This window comes from Akebia trifoliata, chromosome 6, assembly GCF_017979445.1.
Source record: "Akebia trifoliata isolate Shusen 1 chromosome 6, ASM1797944v1, whole genome shotgun sequence".
Lineage (NCBI taxonomy): Eukaryota > Viridiplantae > Streptophyta > Magnoliopsida > Ranunculales > Lardizabalaceae > Akebia > Akebia trifoliata.
Window position 1 is genome coordinate 3,922,686 of NC_141380.1, and position 22,258 is coordinate 3,944,943.

The following is a 22,258-nucleotide window of genomic DNA, read 5'->3' on the forward strand; positions in this document are numbered from 1 at the left end:
TTCTCTTCGCCTTCCTTAGAAGAAACCGTGGACCTATCTCTCCCTCTTCTCTTTCTCTCTCTCAACCTCTCTCGCACCTTTCAGGCTGATTTCGATCGAGAAATCTAAAAACCCTAAGTTCTTTTTGATCCTTGCGTAGTTTTTCGATCGCTCGTGTTTGATCGAAGTTGTGAATAGCGGTGACGGATGATTCTCCCTATATGTTTTCTGGTTTGAATCTTTTTTTTTTCCTCAAAGGAAGAAATTAGGCTTTGATCTGGTTTTCTAGGGTTTTGCGGATTCAACGAGTCAAGTTTTGGCTTCAGAAGCTTAATTTTTAATAGATCTATTGGTTGATTTGTTCTGCATGGCGAACGACGACGATTCGGAGTTCATGGTGTTTTCGGGAGCTCGAAGTGGTTTGAAACGTGAGTTTGCTTTTGCTTTGAAGGTTCAATCTGAGTTGGCGGGATCGCTTGGTCGGACTCGAGCAAGAAAGTTTCAGAATAACAATTCTAGCAATGGAGTTTCAGAGAATTCAAGCAGTAAGAGATTAAAGATCTCTGCTGTTAAGGAAGAATTGAAGAAAAATGTGGTGGAAGAGGAGCCGCAGATTGATACGGTGAAATCTTCAAGTTTTGAGGAACCAAAGGGCGATGTCACAGAATCGATATGCTGCAAGATGAGCAATTCTTTAAAATCTACTGCCATGGAGGAGGCTAAATCCGATTTGATGAAATCTCCAACTACGGAAGAGCTCACTAACAATCCCGTGAACCATGCGGATATACCAACAAGAGGGGATGACCCAATGAGCGTTACTGTAGAATCTCATGCCAAAGAAGAGATCAAAACGGATCGGATGAAATCTTCGAATGGAGAGCCTGTGAACAATGATGCTAAATCTTCCAAAGAAGGTGAAACTGGCATTGAAACCCCAACTGGGATAGATGATGTTAGTGGAGCACGAAATGCATTAATGGGGAAAGCCTACAGTAGACGGATTACCCGTCCTGTTTTGAAACCTAAGTCAGAACCGAAGGAGATGCCATCAATAGCCATGTCAAGTGGCCATTCTGCAGTATCTGAAGATGCTAGCAAGAACGAAGCAACTGTAAAAGATGAAGAGAAACCAAACAATGTGGTTAGCCTACTAAGAACGCCCTCGAAGAATAATCTAGAAATGAAAATGTCGAAAAAGATTGCCTTGACCAAGTTTCCATCTACTCTCAAGGAGCTTCTTCAGACTGATATGCTTGAGGGATTGCCTATCAATTACCTCTTTCGGGGAAATAAGGTATATTATGTACAACCCTTCTCTTTCTTTCTCTCTTTGCATGGGCCGATGAGATTATAGTTTTGATTTATACTTGTTTACTGGTCATTTATCTTAGAGAAGAGGGCTTCAGGGAACGATCAAAGACCGTGGGATCTTGTGTTTTTGTGCTTCCTGCAAAGGGCACCAAGTGAGTAGCGTTGATTGTTATTTTGATGCATTGTGATATTAAGTAGCGGAAAAGAATTGAGTGAATACATGATTTTCTTTTGTCAAACGTAGGTTGTCACGCCTTATCAATTTGAGAAACATGCGGGTAGTTCAAATAAACATCCTTCAGAACACATTTACTTGGAGAATGGAAATAGCCTTCGCGAAGTGTTGAATGCTTGTAAGGATGCTCCTTTGGACACATTGGAAGCAACGATTCAGAGAGCAATTTGTTCTTCCCCCGTAAAAAAAGTTCCAATGTGTCAGGGTTGCAAAGGTGAACTTCTCACTCATAATGTTGGATTTATAACAAATGTTAGGTTGCCATTTTCGTTAAGGAATTACAGAGGATATAATGATTTTTAGAGTTGTTTTTAATGATCTCTAGGGCCTCTTCTTGCATCTTGCACTACGAGGACAACACTAAAATGCAAATCTTGTTTGGAATCAGAGAAATCTCTGGCAAGCCCAGCTTGTGTGGATGCTACTAATGCTAGGTATGATTCTCTTGCAATTGTGGTGTCTTCTTCACCTATGCTATGTGGTTTGGGGTTCAGTCTAGGCTGGCTATGTGTTGTAATATACTTTGCTTTTGCTCAGTGTTGATAATACAATAGACATGTGTCGAAGTGGTTATTTATGGAATATTTTAGGATTCCTTGAACTACAAATGCAATCCTATTAGTACCATGTCGTATATATTTATTGCATACATGTATGTATCAATTTACATTGGATAAATTCATGAAAAGGGGACAGCAATAGCGAATGAGAGACTTCAGTCTATTGCCTTCAATATGCGAGACTTTAGGAAATGAGACATTCGGTTTTGTGTTTGGTTCTGGCATTCCTTTGATTTTAAATCTTCAATATGCAGATGATACTTTAGTCTTTCTTGATTTCTTCATTAATCAAATGAGGATCCTTACACGTCTCTTTATCTGCTTTGAGGTTGTGTTTGGATTGGCTATTAGTCCCCAGAAGTGTAAGATCTTTGGGGTAGGTTCGGTCCTAACTTGGAGGAGCAAGCTGGGTCTTTGGGTTGTCAGATTGGGTCCTTCTCGGCTTCCTACCTTGGCCTCCCATTGAGCTTAACATCCAAGTTAGTTTACAAGTTCGGCCCTTCTCGCCTTCTAGTTGGGGTTGACTTAGCCTTCATTGGATGTGCCCTAACCATCTCCATCGACTTTCTCTTAGTTTATCGCTATTCTCTGATGCGTTCGTTTCTATTATTTTTTTCTTTTCCTAGTCTTTCTATTTCTCCCTTAAAATCCTCATCTTCCCTATGCTTAATTTATTGTCATTATGCTTCTTGACCGCCCACCATTCAACTCTTGCTCTAAATTCTTCATAATTTTGAGAGCGAAACTCAAGACTTTCTTCTGTCATATAATGCCAGAATATTGGTTCTTGTCAAATAAAAGATACCACTTTTAGCTGTTTATATGTTTCTATCTTGCTGTGTACCTTCTTGATTTACTTCTAGTATGAGTTACTTCAGGTTATTAAAGCTATTTTTTTTTCTCTGGAATTGTCTGACAGTGTGTGTGGGTTATTTCAGGTCGTCAAAGCCAATTTTAACACCAAGTTCTTCCACCAATGTTTCAGAATGTGTCTTGCCACAGAATAAGAGTAGTCAAGGGAAGCTCACAAGAAAGTTGGTACCCCATTTTTGTTTGAAACATTTACTGACATGTCATCTTGCTTAACTCTTCTGTTGGGAATTCTCTAAACCTTTTAAGTTTTTGGATGTCTCCTCTCAAGGGATTTGCGGTTGCATAAGTTGGTCTTTGAAGAAGATGGATTACCTGATGGAACTGAATTAGCATATTATATTCGCGGGCAGGTTGTTCTAATGAAGATGATGAAAGCACATCTCTTTTGTTATTGCATATTTTTCTAGATTTCATTTTGTAATTCATAGATATTCATTCTTGTGCAGAAATTGCTCGATGGTTATAAACAAGGTTTTGGTATATACTGTCATTGCTGCAAAAGAGTGGTAATTTTACTACTTCCCAAACTACTTTTAACACTTTTGGCTAAAGACACTGATTTTCTTTTACATTTACTGAGCAGGTTAGCCCTTCACAGTTTGAAGCTGATGCTGGATGGGCTTCACGACGCAAACCGTGAGTGGTTATTTGAGATTTTTTACAGTGTCCAATTAACTTCAAACTTCTCTATTTATTTTATTTTGACTCGTTTTTGTTCGTGTTTTCCCAGCTATTTAAATATTTACACATCCAACGGGGTTTCGTTGCATGAATTGTCAGTGTCTCTATCAAGAGGCCGGAAACTTTCAATCAATGACAACGATGACCTTTGCAGCATTTGTGCGGATTTTGGGGATCTTTTGCTCTGTGATGGATGCCCCAGGGCCTTTCATCAAGGTGCATTTCGCTCTCCAGTGATGATTTTTCTTCTTCCCACCTTTTCCATTGTTTTGGTTGCTTCAATTATTAAGAGGTTTCTTATTTGTTTAATTGAATATGAAATATACAAGCTAATGTTTGCTTGAGAAAATGGAGGAAAATGTTAATAAAAATGAAATCTATTGATACTTTGAAAAATAAGTTGTGAATTTGTCCTGTATGACTCATGCATGTCAATGGTGGTAAAATCTGAGAAAGTGGTGCCAATCTGCTTTTGACCAATGTATGTTTCATCTTCTTTCTCTGGGTTAAATATTGGTGAAGTAGAAAATACAAATGATGTCAATGAACATTTAGTTACTTGTAGAAACAAAACCTGTTTGTGCTGTGATGCCTAAGAAATTCTAATATGTGGAATTTGATGATGGTGCAAATATTTTGTTCCAAATGTAATAGAATATCCAAAGGACAATTTTGTTCCAACCCAAATTGCCAGATTTCTTCCTCCTTTCTCATCTGTCCTTAATAAAAGGGTGTCTAAACAAAAGACTCAGGCTAAACGGACATTGGAGTTCCCTTCTTCTCTTATGATCTCCATCTCAGCTCATCAGACGAGGTTTACATTCCATGCAAGCAAATTCCTTATCCTCTGAATACAAAAAGGAAAGCACATTTTGAATCATGGCCAACCTCAGAAATGGATACCCAATTTCCTTTAAAACCATTACACCAAGAAACTGGTGGAACTAGCAGCTTCACTCAATGGCAATCATTTTCTACCTGTTTCTCTTCACCTGTCTTTTCAAAGATATGAGATTCCTATATCATGCATCTCTATTGCATGAGACCCTTGAAGGTCTCTGGTTTGATTGAGAAGTGATCCCTCACGGCCCTTTCTATCCTGGTGGCCTCACTTCTTTGGCTTTTCTTCCTTTGGGTGCCTTGGGATCTAGGAAATACTGTAGGCTAGAGTTTCTGTGTCACAACCTATACTCACTATCTTCTATACGTGAACTGAGAAGTAGTATGACAGCCTTAAATTGGCTAGGAAGCTGCAATTTTATGAATTTGGGTTTTTGCATATTTTCTTAAGTTACCAGTCCATGTATTTTTGGTGTTCATTGCTAGTAGTCTCTTATCCATTTCTATCATTTGTCATCTATTTGATTGTTAGGTTGCCAAGTTCCCTAATTATTTATTTAAATTTAGTACATGTTGTTAAGTTATTTGTCTCTGTTAATATATATATATAATTCCTGCCAATTTATCCAAATCTATAATTTAATTTTAGATGGTTAGTTTAATATTTATTATAGGGTTGCTTCTTAGTATCAGCCTGCTGTTCTATTCCTTTTTTACTCTTAATTTCAATACCTGCAGCTTCTTGTTACATTTTTGATCCACTTCTCTTCCTTAACCAGAACATTTCTGAATGATTATGTTGTGTGATTGGCTTATCTGACGTGCATTCTCATTTGCCTATTGTAGATTGTGTGGGTCTGTCAAGCATTCCCGATGGCAAATGGTTCTGCCAATATTGCTTAAATATGTACCAAAGGGAAAAATCCTGCGAATACAATGCAAACGCTAAGGCAGCTGGGAGAGTTCCTGGTGTTGATCCTATAGAACAGATTTCCAAGCGATGTATTCGCATAGTTAAAACAACAGAGACTGAAGTTGGAGGTTGTGTTTTATGCAGGTGGGCTACTGTAACCTGTTACATAGTGGCTTTTGTTGTTGAGTTATTCCCCCATATTTATTATGTATCAGTACTTGAACTGTCATTGCATACCTGACTTTCTCTTTATGCTACTACAGCAATGAATTTGTTTCCTGATTTGTATCCCTCATCTTTTTTTGCTTCCTTATGCCTTTTGATCTTGTTGTATGTAGGCTTCATGAGTTTAGCAAATCTGGTTTTGGTCCACGAACAGTCATTCTCTGTGATCAGGTATACTGTTCTCTTCATGTATTCATTTTTTGTATACAAGTTCTTGATATTTTGCACATAGAATCGCCATTCTATGCATTTGAAATTAATCTTTCTTAAATTTCACTTAAATATGTTATCTTTTCTTTTTTCAGTGTGAACAGGAATTTCATGTTGGCTGTTTGAAGGATCATCAAATGGCAGATCTAAAGGTGTGCACATAAATGAGCTGTTATTATCATTTACAATACATGCAATCATTTTTCTACATTAAAATATTATTTGTACCTTCTTAACAGGAATTGCCAAAAGGGAATTGGTTTTGTTGCACAGATTGCAATAGGATCCATACTGTTTTGCAGAAGTTAGTTTGTCGTGGATCAGAAAAGTTACCGGAAGCTCTTTCAAGTGTTATTAAGAAGAAGCATGAGGAAAAGGCTTCAGATAATAATGCTGATATTGATATAAGATGGAGATTTCTTAGTGGGAAAAGTACTTCTCCTGAAAGTAAATCGTTGCTTTCAAAGGCCGTAGCAATCTTCCATGTAAGTAGTTTTCAATGCTGTATCAAAATACATTGGTTTTCTAAGAAGAGTAACTATTATATTGTACCATGAATGATCATGATAATTGTGCACTGTTCTTAAATCATCATTTCTACCCTCCAATCAGTGATAGTGCGAGATGATTTTCTTGAAGTCGTGCTAGCAGGCTTTGCTTTTATTATATGTTGTTGGATGTGAACAAAAATTATATTTAATCGAGTTTTGACCATAAAGAGTGCTTTTAGGTTTCAGCCCTTCTATTGCATGACTTTTTTTTTTAATTTCTTGAGGCTTTTTATTTTGTAATATAATATTTTCCTGACATCGATGTGGATAGAAACACCGTCGTTGCAATTTCTGATTTAGCCTTCTATGATATCTTTCTTCCTCAGGATCGCTTTGATCCAATTGTGGATTCGAAAGCTGGCCGTGACCTTATCCCGTCTATGGTTTATGGGTGAGAAAAATTGTTTTCCTTGTTTTACTTAGTATGCCCTGGAATTACTTTCTAATTGCTTTTTATATATTTAATCTTTTGCAGAAGAAGTGTAAGGGACCAAGAATTTGGAGGGATGTATTGTGCTGTATTGACAGTAAAGTGAGAACTATTTCTTAAAAGTGTGTCATAGACATTAGTTCACCTTAACCTTGTCTCATTATGGCCTCTATTGCTTGCAGTTCATCTGTAGTATCTGCTGGAATTCTCAGAATTTTTGGTCTTGAAGTTGCTGAACTTCCTCTCGTTGCTACTAGCAGCGATAGTCAAGGAAAGGTGGGGCTATTGAGTTGGATTGATACGTCTTTTTGTATAGTTCTGTATTTCTTTCTCGCTTCTGTTGTTGACATTTTCATTTTTCTCAAGAGTCTACTTAATCTTCATTCTCAATTTAAAAAGAACAAAAGAAAAGGCCAATGAGTTAAATGTTTATCAAGGCTTCTCTGGAAATTGCTTCCACATTCCCATAGAAGTCCAAATAGTTTTGGTATAAGCATTGTGAATCAAGTACTCCACACCACCCAATCCTTGGATCACATTGCGTGCATTCCTGTATGCGTTTTTATCTTGCTGTTGTCTTGAAGAAAAAGCAATGCTTCTTTACCTTTTAATAATCACAATATGCACTGCCTGATGCCTGATCGTATGCTATTACCACTTGTCATCATCATCATTCATAATTACAGGACCCTTATCCCATCATTCAATTCTATCTAGAATTGTATTTAGGTCTGTCGGATTTGGACCAGGAGGGGATCAATCCTGATCTGATCTGAATAATATTCGTATTGGATCCAGATCCTATCTGACTAACAAAATATTTTCGTACTTTTTGGATTGGGTCTCAATCGGATTGGTGGGGCTTGGATAACTAGAACAAATCCTTATGGTTTGGGCTGTGGTTCCTCGTTCTATTCCAATACCTCCTCCTGGAGACTAAATTAATTAGATATTTGGATTGGACTTCAGGTTCTAATCCCCGATCCATTGAAAGCGGCCTAGAATTTTTTAATTTTTTTTAGTAACGTTTAAAATATATACCTTTCTCATATTTTATTCTATTCAACAAGTTACTAATGAGCATAGCAGATATAATTTATTATCGCCTATGTGTTACCATTACTCTGTATGTTGGCATGTATTCTTCCACCTATTTCAACATAACTTCTCATCCTTCATGTCTTTTAGTATCCGTCTTTTGTTGCAAATATTTTTATCATCCAACTTTCCTTTTTATAGGGCTACTTCCAGTCATTGTTCTCATGCATTGAGAGACTGTTGGGGTTCTTGAACGTGAAAAACCTTGTGCTTCCTGCTGCCGAAGAAGCGGAATCAATATGGACGGATAAGTTTGGTTTCAAGAAAATGACCGAAGATCAAGTGAGTGGTTACTGAAAAGTATGGGCAATCTAGTTTCTATGGTTTGATATTGACGAGAAACTAAAATTATAACGTGTATGTTTGTTGCAGCTGAACGAGTACAGAAAAAACTATCAGATGATGACCTTTCAAGGGACTTCTATGCTTCAAAAGCCGGTCCCCAAATGTCGAATTGTTGATAAATAACTGGAGAAAGCTTATATGGTGTTGGGAAATCCTAGATGGAATGTGGAGGGTGTACAGTGAGGGATCTGATAGGCAATGTACAGGAAAGAGACAAACTCCTCCATGTTTTTTTTTTTTTTAAATGTTTTATAGCAACAGAAGTAAAGAAGAAAGTGATAGCTAAGGATCGGTAGAAGAAAATCCGAAGTTTGGAACAGGTCAAAGAAAATTTACAGGTTTTTGAAACTTTTTATTGTCGGGACAGCAGTGTTGCAGTTTTTTCTTTTATTTGTGGAAATTTTCCAATTATTATTTTTTGATCTTGTTGTTGTTCGAGTTACCGGCTTAATTATGTAAGAGGGAATGACCTTTGTGAGGTGGAGACTTGTGGAACTTAGTTTCAAAATTTTGAAATAGTGAACTATTTAGTGTCTAGCTTTTTTCTACATCTTCAAATAATGTTGCATATAGATGTTCTTTAAAAGCTAATTTTCTTTCTTGAAGACGACTAAAGTACAATTACATGTGGCAGAGTGTGCATGGCTTTGATCTTCCATTGATGGGGTTGATTTGTCTTGATGTGCAAATTTCAGTTTTTGCGAGCGGTGGATGCTATGTGAATATAGCAGTATTCATCTTAATTGACACGGGCTCGTTAAGGGTAGTTATGCTTTCAAATTGAAGTATTTCTACTGGATCATTTCTATAAGAATTGGAATTGCAATATTGGGTTATTTGATGATAGAGTTCGGAAAATAGTTTTGAAGGTTCAGAAGCTGTGATATTTGGTAAAAAGCATTTTTTTGTTTATTAGATTGAGTGTTGCTCAAATTCTCACAAAAACACAGAAGTCAAAAGTGGCTTCAGCCACTTCAACTTTTTGACTCAGTTTTGAGTTTTTTGCTCTTCCAGGAATCACGAGTGTGTCAACACCAAACGTCATTTGATACACAATGGAGCTTTTTAGACTTGAATGTTGGACAACCACGAAGTATCATGTTAATGAATTCAAGATAATAGAGATGGATAAATGAGAAGATCAAGAAATGTAAAATCATTTCTCCAATACATGATAATTTAAAAGAAAGTCAACTTGAGATGATTTGGACATATTCGATAAAAGTTGATTACAACCCAAGTTAATTACATTGAAGATCTTAAAGAGAGTGAGAGGAGAAGACGAAAAAACAAATGTAGATGAAAATGGCAAAAGTTGATATAAACACTTTTACCTTCAGATAGATTGGAATGAAGGAACAAATTTCGTTTAATTAATCCCAAATCTTTCAAATAAGATTTTATTACTGTTCGTTGAAAATAAACCTCTCCAAAAGCCATGCTACATGTTCTTCGATGTTTAAGATCAATAACTCTAACCCTAGCTTTTTAATTTTTAATTTTTATTTATTTACTATGTTTTATGTTGGTTTACCATTCAAAAACTTAAAACTAGATAACGTGCAATGAAGGGAACCATCATCATGAACTTAAAGACCATTGAACTTGGATTTGGTATAATAAAGTTTAAAGAGCCCCATAGGAATGCCTCTGCCCACTTTTTCAATAATTTAATTTGGTGGATCTTACTACCGTTATTATTCGTTTAAAAATGAGGGAGATTTAAAATTTGAAATTTGAAAACCAAGAGCAACTATTCCAAGACGGTTAACTCGTCCACCAAAAATAAACTTCATTGGTACTTTCTAGCTAAATAATTTCAATTATTCTTATCATATGTGGGCCCTGGGTAAAGTATTGGATTTCAACCAATCAACGGCTAGGGATCATCTATCAGGTTTATTTGGGTTGGAGTTAAAGGTCTAAAAAATTCCACGTGGCACTTTATTAGGGTTGGGTGGTCACCCAAAAAAGCCTTTAAAGTCTTATCGTTTCTTCACAAAACACTCTCAGATCATTTTCTGCTTAACTTCTTCAGGCATTCTGCATTCCTTTATCCCCAATTTCTTCTTAATTCGATAATATTTTCTAGGGTTTTTGTTTTTTAGTTGTAATTCTTTGGTCTCTGTTTGCAGATTTACCGAAGAGTTGACGAAACGTACTGGATTTTTTTTTTTCTTGATTTCGCCTCTCGTCTGCAAGAGATCAAAGAAGAATTGAAATCAAGAAGGAAAGATGGGTCAGATCCAGTACTCGGAGAAGTACTCTGACGATACTTACGAGTACAGGTAACGAAATCAACATCTCAGATCATAAAGAAATGACGAAGAAATTGAGATTTGAAACCCTAATTCTCATTATTTCTTTACAGGCACGTAGTTCTTCCTCCTGAAGTAGCCAAACTTCTTCCGAAGAATCGGCTTCTCTCTGAGGTAAAATTAGATTAAATCACATTTACAGATTTAGAAATTTTTGTTCTCTGTTCTTAGATCTTCGAATTTTCTAGTAGTTTTAACAATAAAGGTTCGATTAATTCAAAGAAAACTGATTTTTTAAAATTTTCAGAACGAATGGAGAGCGATCGGGGTTCAGCAGAGCCGTGGATGGGTCCACTACGCGATCCATCGCCCAGAGCCACACATCATGCTTTTCAGGAGGCCTTTGAACTATCAGCAACAGCAAGAGAACCAGGCCGCCCAGCAAATCCTTGCCAAATGAAGTGAAGTTGAAATTTACTCTCTTCTAGATTTCTATATTTTCTTCTAGAAGAGAAGAAGAAAAGAAAACAATTAGGGTTTCTGAATCTTGAGAAATGATGTTAGATGATGATGTCCTGTTATTACTGTAAGTCTCTGTCTGGATTTCGTGTTGGTTTAGTTCTGATTTCGATTTGTATGTCTGTGTGGAAATTGTGGATTGGATTTACTTTGTGGTGGATTACAAGATTAGGGTTTCGTATTTCTCCATTTTTCTTGAAATTTAGTTCTTTTTCTTGGTTTGATTTTGAAATTCGAAATTCAAAATGGTTTCTTTACTTAGGGTATGTTTGGTAACACTTCTGAAGTCTGAAGTCTGAAGTCTGAAGTCTGAAATCTGAAATTTGGAATCTTATTATGGAAAAGTTGTTTGTTTATAACTTTTAAGAGCTTCTGGTTACAAATAGAATTTTAAAACATAATGGTCATTTTGACAACATTACCCATTTATAATTCTAATAAATTGTTTTTACCAAAAATCATAACATGTTACGCATAATGAAATTATCAACATATTTCAAATTAAATAATTCAAAAGTATTGTTTTTAAATTGAATTCATACTTGAGAAATTACATTCTAACAAAGTAATACTCAAACAATAAACAATCATTCATTTTCTAGTTGAATTGCAATTTGATCACGTAAAGTGATCATATCAGCTTGTGCTTGCGATGAGAATATGTCATTATAACATGGTGGATCATGTGATGGTTCGGATTCTACTAAAGAATTACTCTCTTCGTCGACATCAACTTCATATTGTCGAAACAACTCATCATGGAGAGAAACACGACGTAAGAAATTGTGTATTGCCATGCATGCAATAACAATGTCCCGTTGAGTGTGATAATCATATGAAGGCATTCTGTTCAAAATTGGGAATCTTTTTTTCCATACACCAAAGGTCCTCTCAATGACATTCCTTAATCGAGCGTGTGCATGATTAAATTTCTCCTTTCTACCCATTGCACGCGTTCCTCGATATGTTCTTAGCCAATAGCGTGTGTTACGATATGGAGTCATAAAACCTCTAGTGTGTGTGTATGCAGCGTCGCATAAATAATACATATCTGCAACAAATATAAAACATATGTAAAATTTATATTATTGATTATAAGATTAATTTCAAAAATATAATTTGAAAATACATACCTAGAGGAGGTATTGGAAAATTGTTAATCGGGTTACGCAGTGTTTCATTTAATACCCTCGAGTCATGTGCAATTCCTTCCCATCCAGCCATCACATATATGAACTTCATATCAAAATCACACACCGCCATTACATTTTGAAAACATTTTCCCTGTCCCCTTCCTCTAAATGGGACTTGTTGATCAAGCGGAATGTGCGCATCAATTAGTGTGCCATCTAATGCACCGACAGCACCCTTAAATGGCCCTTCTCTCAAATGTACATGAGATCGAATTTCTCCCATTGGCTTGTCAAATGCTGGGGGGACTATTATCTCTCGTGCAAACTGTATCATTGCATCCAACACTTCATGAAAATACCTACTTACGGTTTCTCCAGAATGTTGGAATCGATATTTTACTAATCGATTCCGACAATTATGACATATTGTCATAAAAAACATTGCCATTTTCTCTTCTACGTCTATATATCTACTATCATTTAACCAATTTTTATCTCGAAAATATTGACATAATTGTACAAAAGCATTCTTCTCCATCCTAAATATCTCGTACATTTGTGTTGAAGATCCTTCCAAAAGTTCTCGCACATATGCCTTGCCAGAAAGTGATGATGTGCACAACCTTTGTCGAACATTCATACGATTTTTAAGTTTAAGCATAAAAAGTAATGTTACCAATCTCATCAACAACCATTGTTTTGGCGTCATTATCACTAAACACAATGAAAAATTAAAAAAAGTTAGTATTAATTGAAGCTGTAAAAAAAGATTTTTCAAACATGCAATCTATTTAGTAAGTTAAAACATGCATATTCGATTAGGTAACAAGATAATAATTCCAATTAAACAATCAAAAATTTCATAATATCATCAATGATAATAACTCCAAAAAAATCATCTATATTAACTATAAAAAAATATCAAAATTTAAAAATAACCATCCACAGTAACTATCCAAAAATATCAAAATATCAAAATAACCAATACATCATTGGTTTTTATTAAAAAAATGTTTGACTTCAACTAATTATTTACAATAAACTCCAAAAATTGAACCCTCTCTGCTTCATTATCCAAGTCCATAAATGCGTATTCCAATTTCGGTAGTTGTGCAAATTTCAATATAGCAACATGATAAGTATGAATACTTATCACTCCTAAGTTCTTCAAATCCTTCATAACTTCATTCACATCTTTAAAACAAGGTCCCTTGTTAGCCTCTTCTTTATTAATCTGTTCTTCGATGACATTAATAAGCCTTTCCAAGTTTTTTTCAATAGTGTCACCACTATTCGAATTCCTACGTTTCTTCTTCATCGGACCTTGTGATGTATTCTCTTCAAGTGGGGTATTAGGGGTGCCTTCCACACTTACACCTTGGAAGTATGTATCCCCTTCTCCTAAAAATGAGTCACCATAAGTGTCTTCAGCGTCCAAATTTGTGTACTCCATAGGTTCAGGACCATTCACATCGCTATCAACAGTAGGGCGTGGGATCGATGAGAAGGGGCTCCATGCTTTATCGCCATTTGAAAGAGTACTTTCAAATACACCCATCATCAATTCAGCATCTACAAGAGGTTTGTTCCTAAACTTCTTAGCTTCGGGAATTCTCTATTTCAAACAATAATATAAAAATAATTAGACTAAGTCTAGTTAATCAAGTTAAAAATATGTACGTAAGATTAGAGACTTGCCTCTAAGACATCATCCCACTTCTGCGGAGGCCAATTTATAGTATTGATATCCGCACTAAGCCCATGCCCGGACAATCCAACAAGTTTTCGCCATATGTTGTAATCAGCCCTCAAGTAATCATATTGATTCTTGAACACTTTATGACTAAAATTCACTCCCCATGCCTTATTGAATTCAGATTCTAATCTTTTCCATGAAGCACTGGTAAGAGATACTCCTCTGTACCCTTCCTTGTTCACCTCACTTAAGCACAACTCAAGAAAGTGTTTCCTTTTCGATTGGTCTGTAGAAAAGTCTGCTCTATCAACACTCTTTTCTTTATCTTTATTTTTGTGAGCCATATCTATGAATAACAATGAAATGGAAGTATAAATCAAATGGAGCCAATACCACAACAATATATCTAATGACCGAGCTTTATGCAAGAAGAAAAACAAAAAAGAAAGAATGAAAGATGTTAAAAAGGGTTCGATTTCTACTTTTTATTCGATTTCTCCATAATAGGTTCGGTTGGTTGTTTGAAATTTTGGGATTTTGTTGAAATTTTGATTTTTGTTATTGTTTCATTATTTCACAATTACAAATCTTAGAAGATTTTTATTTTTAATGGATCTTTGTTTTAATTTTTCATCGTAAATTTATATATGTGGGGAGTTCAAACTTTAACATGATGATCTCAACAAATAATAGATATTGGAATATAGGAAGAATCCCAATAATATTCAAATTTCAGGATTAATTTATATATGTGAGGAGTGTAAACTTTAACATGGTGGTCTCAACAAATAATGATATTGGAATATAGGAAGAATCACAATAATAGACATGCACATTATCATAGATGATTTTCACCCATATATTAAGAAAACACATATGTTTTCTATGTATGGCACGCAGCCCCATATGTTTGTTTTTCCAATAAACATGGTTAAAAAATCTAAAACTATGGTTACAAAACCTGAAACTATGGTTATGGTTAAAAAATCTGAAACTATGGTTAAAAAATCTGAAATTATGGTTATGGTTAAAAAATCTAAAACTATGGTTAAAAAATCTGAAACTATGATAAAAAAATCTAAAACTATGGTTATGGTTAAAAAATCTGAAACTATGGTTAAAAATTTGAACCAATTCTTTTTTGATTGTTTTCCAATAAATACTGGTTAAAAAATCTGAAACTATGATTAAAAAATCTAAAACTATGGTTATGGTTAAAAAATCTGAAACTATGGTTATGGTTAAAAAATCTGAAACTGTGGTTAAAAAATTTGAATCAATTCTTTTTGGATTGTTTTCCAATAAACATGGTTAAAAAATCTAAAACTATGGTTACAAAACCTGAAACTATGGTTATGGTTAAAAAATCTGAAACTATGATTAAAAAATCTGAAATTATGGTTATGGTTAAAAAATCTAAAACTATGGTTAAAAAATCTGAACCAATTCTTTTTGGATTGTTTTCCAATAAATACTGGTTAAAAAATCTAAAACTATGGTTAAAAAATCTGAAACTATGATTAAAAAATCTAAAACTATGGTTATGGTTAAAAAATCTGAAACTATGGTTAAAAAATTTGAACCAATTCTTTTTGGATTGTTTTCCAATAAATACTGGTTAAAAAATCTAAAACTATGGTTAAAAAATCTGAAACTATGGTTATGGTTAAAAAAATCTGAAACTATGGTTAAAAAATTTGAAACAATACTTTTTAGATTGTTTTTCAATAAACAATGGTTAAAAAATTTGAAACTATATGATTGAAAAATCTGAAACTATGGTTATGGTTAAAAAATATGAAATTATGGTTAAAAAATTTGAATCACTTCTTTTTGGATTGTTTTCCAATAAACATTGATTAAAAAATCTGAAAATATGGTTTAAAAAATCTGAAACTACATGGTAAAAAATCTGAATCAATTCTTTTTTGATTTGGTTTTCTCAATATTAGATTCACATGGTGTGATTAATCAAGAAAGAACAATAGAGTGGTGGTAGATGCACATACCTGCGTAGGTCTTGACGGCCGAGTTGGAGAGGAAGGAGATGAAGAAGAGAGAGGAGGTAAGGGTTTAACGTTTTTTTTATAAGGGATAATAAATAGAAATATATTTTTTTATAAGGGTATTTTAGGTAAAAATATTTTTTTAAGAAATCAGAAGTATCCTCCAGCGACTTTCTATCGCTGAATTTTTTCCGCTGAAATCGACCTCTTTTTCTGAAATCTGAAATTTAACAAACATCTTTAACAAAGCTGAAGTCTGAATTTGAACGGTGGACCACCTCCATTCAGACTTCAGAACTGTTATCAAACACAGTCTTACCCTCTTATTAATTAGGTAATTTTATCTTCCTCCCTAAGAAATAGTATTTTCTATTCATGAATATAAGTAACTTGTCAAGGGAGGCATTTCTAAATTATTTTTAATATTAGGGTGGTATTCTTAATTTGCTTAACTAGGAAGGGAAAAAGAAGAAAAACACAATTTCAAGTTTGATTTTCATTTGTTGAACATTGGACCTCAAATAATTCTGCGGGAACCCGTTTGAATTGGTTATCGACTCTTTTTTGTTTTTTGGGTGCACTTTTGTGAATAATTTAGGGTGCTTTTGATGTACTCTGGGTTTTGTTGAATCTTTGAGATATCCCTGTATTTTCAAATTGATGACGTATCATCATCCGTTGACCTTGGCCTTCTAAGAGAGACTATAATAGAAAATGATGCAAAGGCCGTCTTCAAGCTCTTGAACACTGTTTTTCAATTCCTACTTTTTTTATGTGACATCCATCACCATGGATACATCTTGTCACCACAAACAGGTGTGACTGATAAAATCATGGTTGGGGGGACCCCAAGGGGTTGGCCTAGAGGTAAGCAGAGCTTTGAGAAACCCCTTGGGAAGGGTTTATTAGTGTTCGGAACTCTCACGAAGCATTGCATTCCTTGGGGGGCCACCCTTCAGGTCGGTTGACTCTCGACTCAACCAATTGTACGTAGGGGTGGGGTGTGTGTGTGATCGTGGGATTAGTCTCATACAATGTTGTAAACCTAGCAAACAAAAAAAAAGTGTGATTAGGGAGACTCGATATCACGATCTTGGGAAGTTGAACCATTGTTCAACCTATCACAGGTGGTACCTGAATTTATTTTTACTTCCACTGAAAGAGTCATATCCCTAAACCTTCAAATGTCATAATAATGTATCATATTTTAGGAGAGTTGAAGATATGATTTAGTTGGAAAAATCCAAGGTTTTGGTTGAGGATTGAAGATGAGGTTGAATAGATGAAGAGGGAAATTTTTTCTACATGTTGATGAGTTCGAAGATGATGGATTTGTTGGGAGAAAAATGAGGGAATTTTGTGTTTGGAGGTAAGATGAGGCTATTTATGTTATTTTCTGCTAATCTCATGGAAAATTGTAAAGTGGGTGAGCATATGGCATCCTAATCCGGACTGTTATTGGAGTGTGAAACCCTTTTCTTACTAATTTAGTAAGATTTTCAGCCTTATTAAGGGTCATTTTGCTCAAATGGATTATCACATCAGAAATTCAATATCATAGCCCTTAAGTTTCATTGAAATTTTTTGATAAATAAATTAATAAATAATATACTATTTCTATTTTGTTAATGCTGAAGTAACATGGGTGGGAGTGGTGCGGACATTCGGTCATATCTCGATGAAAAACATCTATGGTTTCTACATTCAGTGATGCCCATCCCTCAACCAATGTTACTCAGCACGATTCTTTCTTTTGAACTAGAACTAAGGTTTTGAAAATGGACAGTTACCTGCCTTTCACATAAGTCCCAAATTTAAAAGTGAAATTCAACAGTGAAAAATAATTTATGTATAATATTTTGTTAAATTGTCAAGAGGTGAGCCCAAGGACCCCTTTAGAAAGGGGGAAATCCTTACTAACTTAAAAAGGCTGGGGAGATTATTGGAATCTGTTTCAATTCATTCTTAATAGGTTTGATTGTTATCGGAACCTTTAACCCTGCATACAATTAACTGTACAAATTCTCACCAAATTGTTTAAAAATTGTTGAAATAATTATTTTATACTTTTGATTCTCTTTGAAAATGAAGCGTTGGGATGATGTTTCAAATCGTTGCAGTGAAAGGAAATTGCCATTTTGGTTAGGTGTTACTCGTTGCCAAAAGATGATCACCAATCTAATTCAGTCATCATAATTGATGCTTTTTGTACGTTCCCTGATGTCACAAGGAAAATATTTATGATTCTATGCATTGCCACATCAAAGAGCGTACAAGGAGCGTCAAGTTTTCTAGTGTTAATTTATCATTAGTCAATCTAGTTATATTATTAGTGCCTTCCAGATCAAATGAAGTTTTGAAAAACAGAGCTTATAAAGAAATTAGTGTAGTTGCTATCTTCCTGTTAAATACATTTCTAAGTTGAATCAAACAATTAACCAAAAAATTGACTAGTTCTCCAATGCCTAGGTTTTAGAAAGATGTGAGAGCCAAAAATTTATATGCGAATCAGACATTGTCATCCCATGTTGTAAAGATCATCCAACACATTAATTGCCAAATGACTGAAACGAGTGGTTCGATCTATTTAATCGAAAAGGAAACTTGAACTCTCAAAAAAAGGCGTCGAGAAGTGTGTTGGAGTTTCCAAGGTGACAAGAAAGAAAATCAAGAGGACCTCTAACTTGGTACCATGTAAGTGTTGTATTGATTTTGCTTTTGTATATTTCGAGAAAAAAATCTTGAAGTGTTGGAACCATTAAGACTTTTCATGGGTGTGAAATTATAGAAAATTTATTTTCACGAGCTTCTTGTGGACACGAGATTTTCCAATTTTGAAATATCTTAACTACTTTGGAGGATTTTACTTCGAAGGCCCGGTCAAATTTGGATGTCTACATTCTTATTTCCGCATCAATTTTACTTATTGCACCCGTGATTTGTGTTAATTCTTTATTAGTATCATATGACTCAACTCGGGATACCCATTTATGGGTGACCATGGGCTTATAGAAAGCCGCTTCGAAAATTCATGGGGTATTATACACTCCAACCATGCTACCTAAGAATCACTATCCATAAATATTTATATATATATATTTTTAATTCAATTAAGATTTTAAACGGTCTGAAATGTCTGAAATTGTGATATTTTGAATTTTTTTCTTCTATAAAATGGGGAAGTTGAATGGAGTCGGGAAAATCCCAATACCCAAAATGGATAATGGGATGGGTCATGCATTGTAGAACCCTAATTTGGTTTTCACAAAATGACAGTTTAGACTTTAGAGGGAATAAGTATTATTCTAAGAAAATGTGGGTGTGCAATAGAAGATCTGTAATTTTAGTAGAACGATCTTGTCCGTCCAACCTACAACACGGACTACAAGGTTTAAATCCAACAATCTATGTCGATACCGATACGTGTTGTTAATCATTTCAGAGTCAGAGGAACCAAACATCCAAATTGTTTGTAAACAGAGAGATTCACCGATTGAAGTAATCTGCACCTGATTTAATTACGGATTTACTTGGAAACAGCGACCATTTCGGATTCCAGGTTACTCAATTTGATGTTTTTCTTTTATTTTATTATATTAATCGGATTCAAACTCTTCTTCGATCTAGGGTTTATGTTGATTCTCTTGAATGTTACTTCTCCCCAAACCCACGAATTAGAGTTCAAATATTTAGTACGAATTCTCCTTGTTGAAATTACAAGTCTTACAAATTCGTTAGTAGGCTGTAGCTAATTGGTACTGTGTACAGCAAACCCTAGATAAATTCACAATGGCATACAAATAAGATACAGAACAAAGCTAATTAAGATAAATTCAAACTCTTTTTTCCCCACTTTTTGGTAACCCTATAACAAGTTACATTAGTGTACAATACTTGCCTCATGTACAAAACATCATTGTTGATCAATCACCAACATAATTGAAGACATCTATCACGAATTAGATGACTTCGCTTCAAGAACGACATGGAAAAAGTTTAATTTTCAACCTATTAAGGGGATTATGAATTATTTATTGAGTGAGAATACCGGCACCCACTTATTGAGACATTTACACCCATTTAGTAGTCGCACCCCCGGAAGTTAAAACGAATTTGTTAATGATACCCACATGGTATGTATGTGCACCAACCAAACACATTTTGTTATCATCCACGATTGCACTTTTTCACAACTCGTCCTCGTTGTTCTCCACAGAAAACTTCACAACAAACCATTTTCATCTTTGACCAATAGTTGCTCCAAACCTTGCAAGGCATCAAACTTAGAAACACTTTTTTTTGTTTGTCATCTCTACTTTTTAATGTGTTTGTAATGGATTGAAAAATTAGGGAAAATGGTATGAATTGATTGAGATTAGGGTTAAAGCTATAATGTACAACATTTGAATGCTTAAAAATGTTGACAAATATTTTTAAAGAGTATTGATAGCAACAACTTGTTGATAGTGTGTTAAATCTACAAAAAGAAAATTGTTTTTTCGTTTGCTTATGTCAACTGAAACATGTGTTAAGACACATTGATAGAACACATCAAGCCATACCAGATGTGTCCTATCGACATATTTTTTTTGTACCTAAAAACTCTATGTCGACAGGACACGGTCGACGTGGCTTAAGCCATGTCAGATGAATCCTATTGACAAATTTTTTTTGTATAATGTAAAACACGAAAATGAAAATCGATAAATGCATGGAAAGATATAAGTTTTATCTACAACTTTTGAACTATTCTATTCATTGTAATTGTGGTCATTTTATTGAGTTATTTCCTTTTTAAATTGAGTTCTTGGGAATCATTCATTTGAGTTCAAACAAATGAAATAAATCAATGAGAAAACCTAAAAATAGAATTAGATTTCAATAGTAACCAACTTCCATTGTCATAATCCGTCGAAATAATGGTTTTTAGACTCTTTTGAACCCTAGAATCAACAGAAAATGGAAGAATTGAGAGGAGTTCTCTTCTTCTTCCCTAGTGTCACTAGCAGAAGTTAGGGTTTTAGATTTCAAATGGTTACTTACATTAGTAGGTCCATCTACTAATACTAATGGGACTCAATTGTCATTTTCTTTACTTTTTTAAGTGGGTGTAGATGCCTCGAAAAGTGGGTGCCAGAATTCTCACTCTTATTTGTTTTCTTTATTGTTTTGAGGTGTATGATAGAGAAATTGTGAAACCCTGCCTAGGATGTACAATTAATGAGGATTCACTTGTTTGTTGGAAGAAAATCAGTACTACTCGTAGTTTTGGCTCCGTTTGCATTTCTATCCTTTAGAAACTTGCATGAATGATTTTGTTCTCTTTTGTCGGGGCTTGCGGTTAGGGTGGCTGGGGAAACATTCTACATTGGGCTAGAAGCAGTGAAAATCAGATAATATTTGGGGAGGAGATTGATGATTATGAGATCAAGTGAAGGTTTTTGAGACTAGGATCCACACAATGTTGGTTATTCTTTTATAAATTTGCCATTATCTTGAGCATAAACAATTGCTTTTACATCTTGTAAGAATTATTATTACAAGATGACATGAAAATTTTAGAGAGCTTCTATTGGCACCTCAACTTTTACTTATTACACCCCTATAAAAAATAAAGAAAATAAGTGAATGGTTAAGAATAAGTAAAAGTTCAGGTGACAATAGAAGCTCTCTTGTTTTTTTGTTGCCCGATTTCTATTTTTTGGGTTTAGGATTTTCTATGACCCTAATCATAATTGTAAACAACTCCTGAAATTGTTTGAACGAGTGTGATAATGTTTTGTAATGCTGAGATTATAATTTGAACATAACCTTTGTAATGTTTGAAGAGTGTGTTTTAATCTTTAATGTGGGTGTGATAAATAATTTAAGAAATTGGGGTGTAATAAGTAAAAGTTGGGGTGCCAGTAGCAGTATTTTAACTGTTTGTTGATTGGTAAATATTTCTTGATCAGGTTGTACAATCCCAATGCCCCCGTTGCGCAACGTCGTTCTTGCCACAGGTTTAGTAGCCTTTGCAGCTGCTGGCTTGGCATTTCCGTTCTTCTTGGCGTAAGTAAATGAGTTGTTTTTATCAATTCTGGTGGTGCCCGTTTACTTTTAGTTTTCGTGTCTTACACAGAAGATCATGATTATGTAGGACATCAAGGATGAAGCCTATAATTGATTCATCGAAACCACTGCCTCCTCAGGCTACATTCCGAGGGCCTTATATAAACACCGGTTCACGTGACATTGGACCAGATCATGGCACTTAGCTGAAGATGTAATTTATGTTTTGAAATATTCTTGCTTACTTTTGCTACCAAAATACATTTATATGAAAAGCTCGTCAATATTATTGATGTCCATATGGCCCTGAAATGCATGATATTTATTTTTGAAGAACTCAA

At 34.7% G+C, this 22,258-nt stretch overlaps 4 protein-coding genes across 6 annotated transcripts; 3 read left to right on the forward strand and 1 right to left on the reverse strand.

The window, feature by feature from the left end:
* LOC147399707 (uncharacterized) lies at positions 1 to 8,485 on the forward strand. Its single transcript, XM_086445185.1, has 18 exons — positions 1 to 1,276; positions 1,374 to 1,445; positions 1,538 to 1,742; positions 1,854 to 1,962; positions 3,027 to 3,122; positions 3,230 to 3,311; positions 3,408 to 3,467; positions 3,545 to 3,597; positions 3,692 to 3,858; positions 5,329 to 5,539; positions 5,734 to 5,791; positions 5,926 to 5,982; positions 6,070 to 6,315; positions 6,708 to 6,772; positions 6,857 to 6,913; positions 6,994 to 7,087; positions 8,051 to 8,191; positions 8,282 to 8,485. Exons 1-18 carry the CDS (start codon positions 347 to 349, stop codon positions 8,375 to 8,377), a joined length of 2,799 nt encoding a protein of 932 aa, XP_086301311.1. The 5' UTR covers positions 1 to 346; the 3' UTR covers positions 8,378 to 8,485.
* A 1,671-nt stretch (positions 8,486 to 10,156) lies between these two features.
* Positions 10,157 to 11,212, forward strand: LOC147399708 (cyclin-dependent kinases regulatory subunit 1). 2 transcript variants are annotated; one of them, XM_086445187.1, is made up of 4 exons: positions 10,157 to 10,292; positions 10,390 to 10,542; positions 10,626 to 10,686; positions 10,820 to 11,212. In XM_086445187.1, exons 2-4 carry the CDS (start codon positions 10,490 to 10,492, stop codon positions 10,970 to 10,972), a joined length of 267 nt encoding a protein of 88 aa, XP_086301313.1. In that variant the 5' UTR covers positions 10,157 to 10,292; positions 10,390 to 10,489; the 3' UTR covers positions 10,973 to 11,212. The 2 variants fall into 2 exon arrangements, with proteins under 2 accessions (XP_086301313.1, XP_086301312.1); XM_086445186.1 differs by lacking the exon at positions 10,157 to 10,292 and having other exon boundaries at positions 10,299 to 10,542.
* Positions 11,213 to 11,618: 406 nt separating this feature from the next.
* On the reverse strand, positions 11,619 to 12,498 carry LOC147399709 (uncharacterized). The gene is made up of 2 exons (XM_086446544.1): positions 12,165 to 12,498; positions 11,619 to 12,082 (listed from the first exon to the last, which is right to left on the reverse strand). The coding sequence occupies exons 1-2, from the start codon at positions 12,496 to 12,498 to the stop codon at positions 11,619 to 11,621; spliced, it is 798 nt and encodes a 265-aa protein (XP_086302670.1).
* Positions 12,499 to 19,175: 6,677 nt separating this feature from the next.
* Positions 19,176 to 22,258, forward strand: LOC147399710 (uncharacterized). Of its 2 annotated transcripts, none has more exons than XM_086445177.1 (3): positions 19,176 to 19,425; positions 21,821 to 21,917; positions 22,006 to 22,258. In XM_086445177.1, the coding sequence occupies exons 2-3, from the start codon at positions 21,835 to 21,837 to the stop codon at positions 22,121 to 22,123; spliced, it is 201 nt and encodes a 66-aa protein (XP_086301303.1). In that variant the 5' UTR covers positions 19,176 to 19,425; positions 21,821 to 21,834; the 3' UTR covers positions 22,124 to 22,258. The 2 variants fall into 2 exon arrangements, with proteins under 2 accessions (XP_086301303.1, XP_086301302.1); XM_086445176.1 differs by lacking the exon at positions 19,176 to 19,425 and adding an exon at positions 19,461 to 21,303.

Excerpts from the sequence above, each read along its gene's own strand:
- LOC147399707 (XM_086445185.1), top strand. The coding sequence starts at position 347 with ATGGCGAACGACGACGATTCGGAGTTCATGGTGTTTTCGGGAGCTCGA. Across the intron at positions 3,859-5,328 it reads CCCCAGGGCCTTTCATCAAG|ATTGTGTGGGTCTGTCAAGC; the intron begins GTGCATTTCGCT and ends TGCCTATTGTAG. Across the intron at positions 7,088-8,050 it reads GCAGCGATAGTCAAGGAAAG|GGCTACTTCCAGTCATTGTT; the intron begins GTGGGGCTATTG and ends TCCTTTTTATAG.
- LOC147399708 (XM_086445187.1), top strand. The coding sequence starts at position 10,490 with ATGGGTCAGATCCAGTACTCGGAGAAGTACTCTGACGATACTTACGAG. Across the intron at positions 10,543-10,625 it reads GACGATACTTACGAGTACAG|GCACGTAGTTCTTCCTCCTG; the intron begins GTAACGAAATCA and ends ATTTCTTTACAG. Across the intron at positions 10,687-10,819 it reads AGAATCGGCTTCTCTCTGAG|AACGAATGGAGAGCGATCGG; the intron begins GTAAAATTAGAT and ends TAAAATTTTCAG.
- LOC147399709 (XM_086446544.1), bottom strand. The coding sequence starts at position 12,498 with ATGATACAGTTTGCACGAGAGATAATAGTCCCCCCAGCATTTGACAAG. Across the intron at positions 12,083-12,164 it reads TTTTCCAATACCTCCTCTAG|ATATGTATTATTTATGCGAC; the intron begins GTATGTATTTTC and ends TATTTGTTGCAG.
- LOC147399710 (XM_086445176.1), top strand. The coding sequence starts at position 21,282 with ATGATTATGAGATCAAGTGAAG. Across the intron at positions 21,304-21,820 it reads GATTATGAGATCAAGTGAAG|GTTGTACAATCCCAATGCCC; the intron begins GTTTTTGAGACT and ends TTTCTTGATCAG. Across the intron at positions 21,918-22,005 it reads GCATTTCCGTTCTTCTTGGC|GACATCAAGGATGAAGCCTA; the intron begins GTAAGTAAATGA and ends ATGATTATGTAG.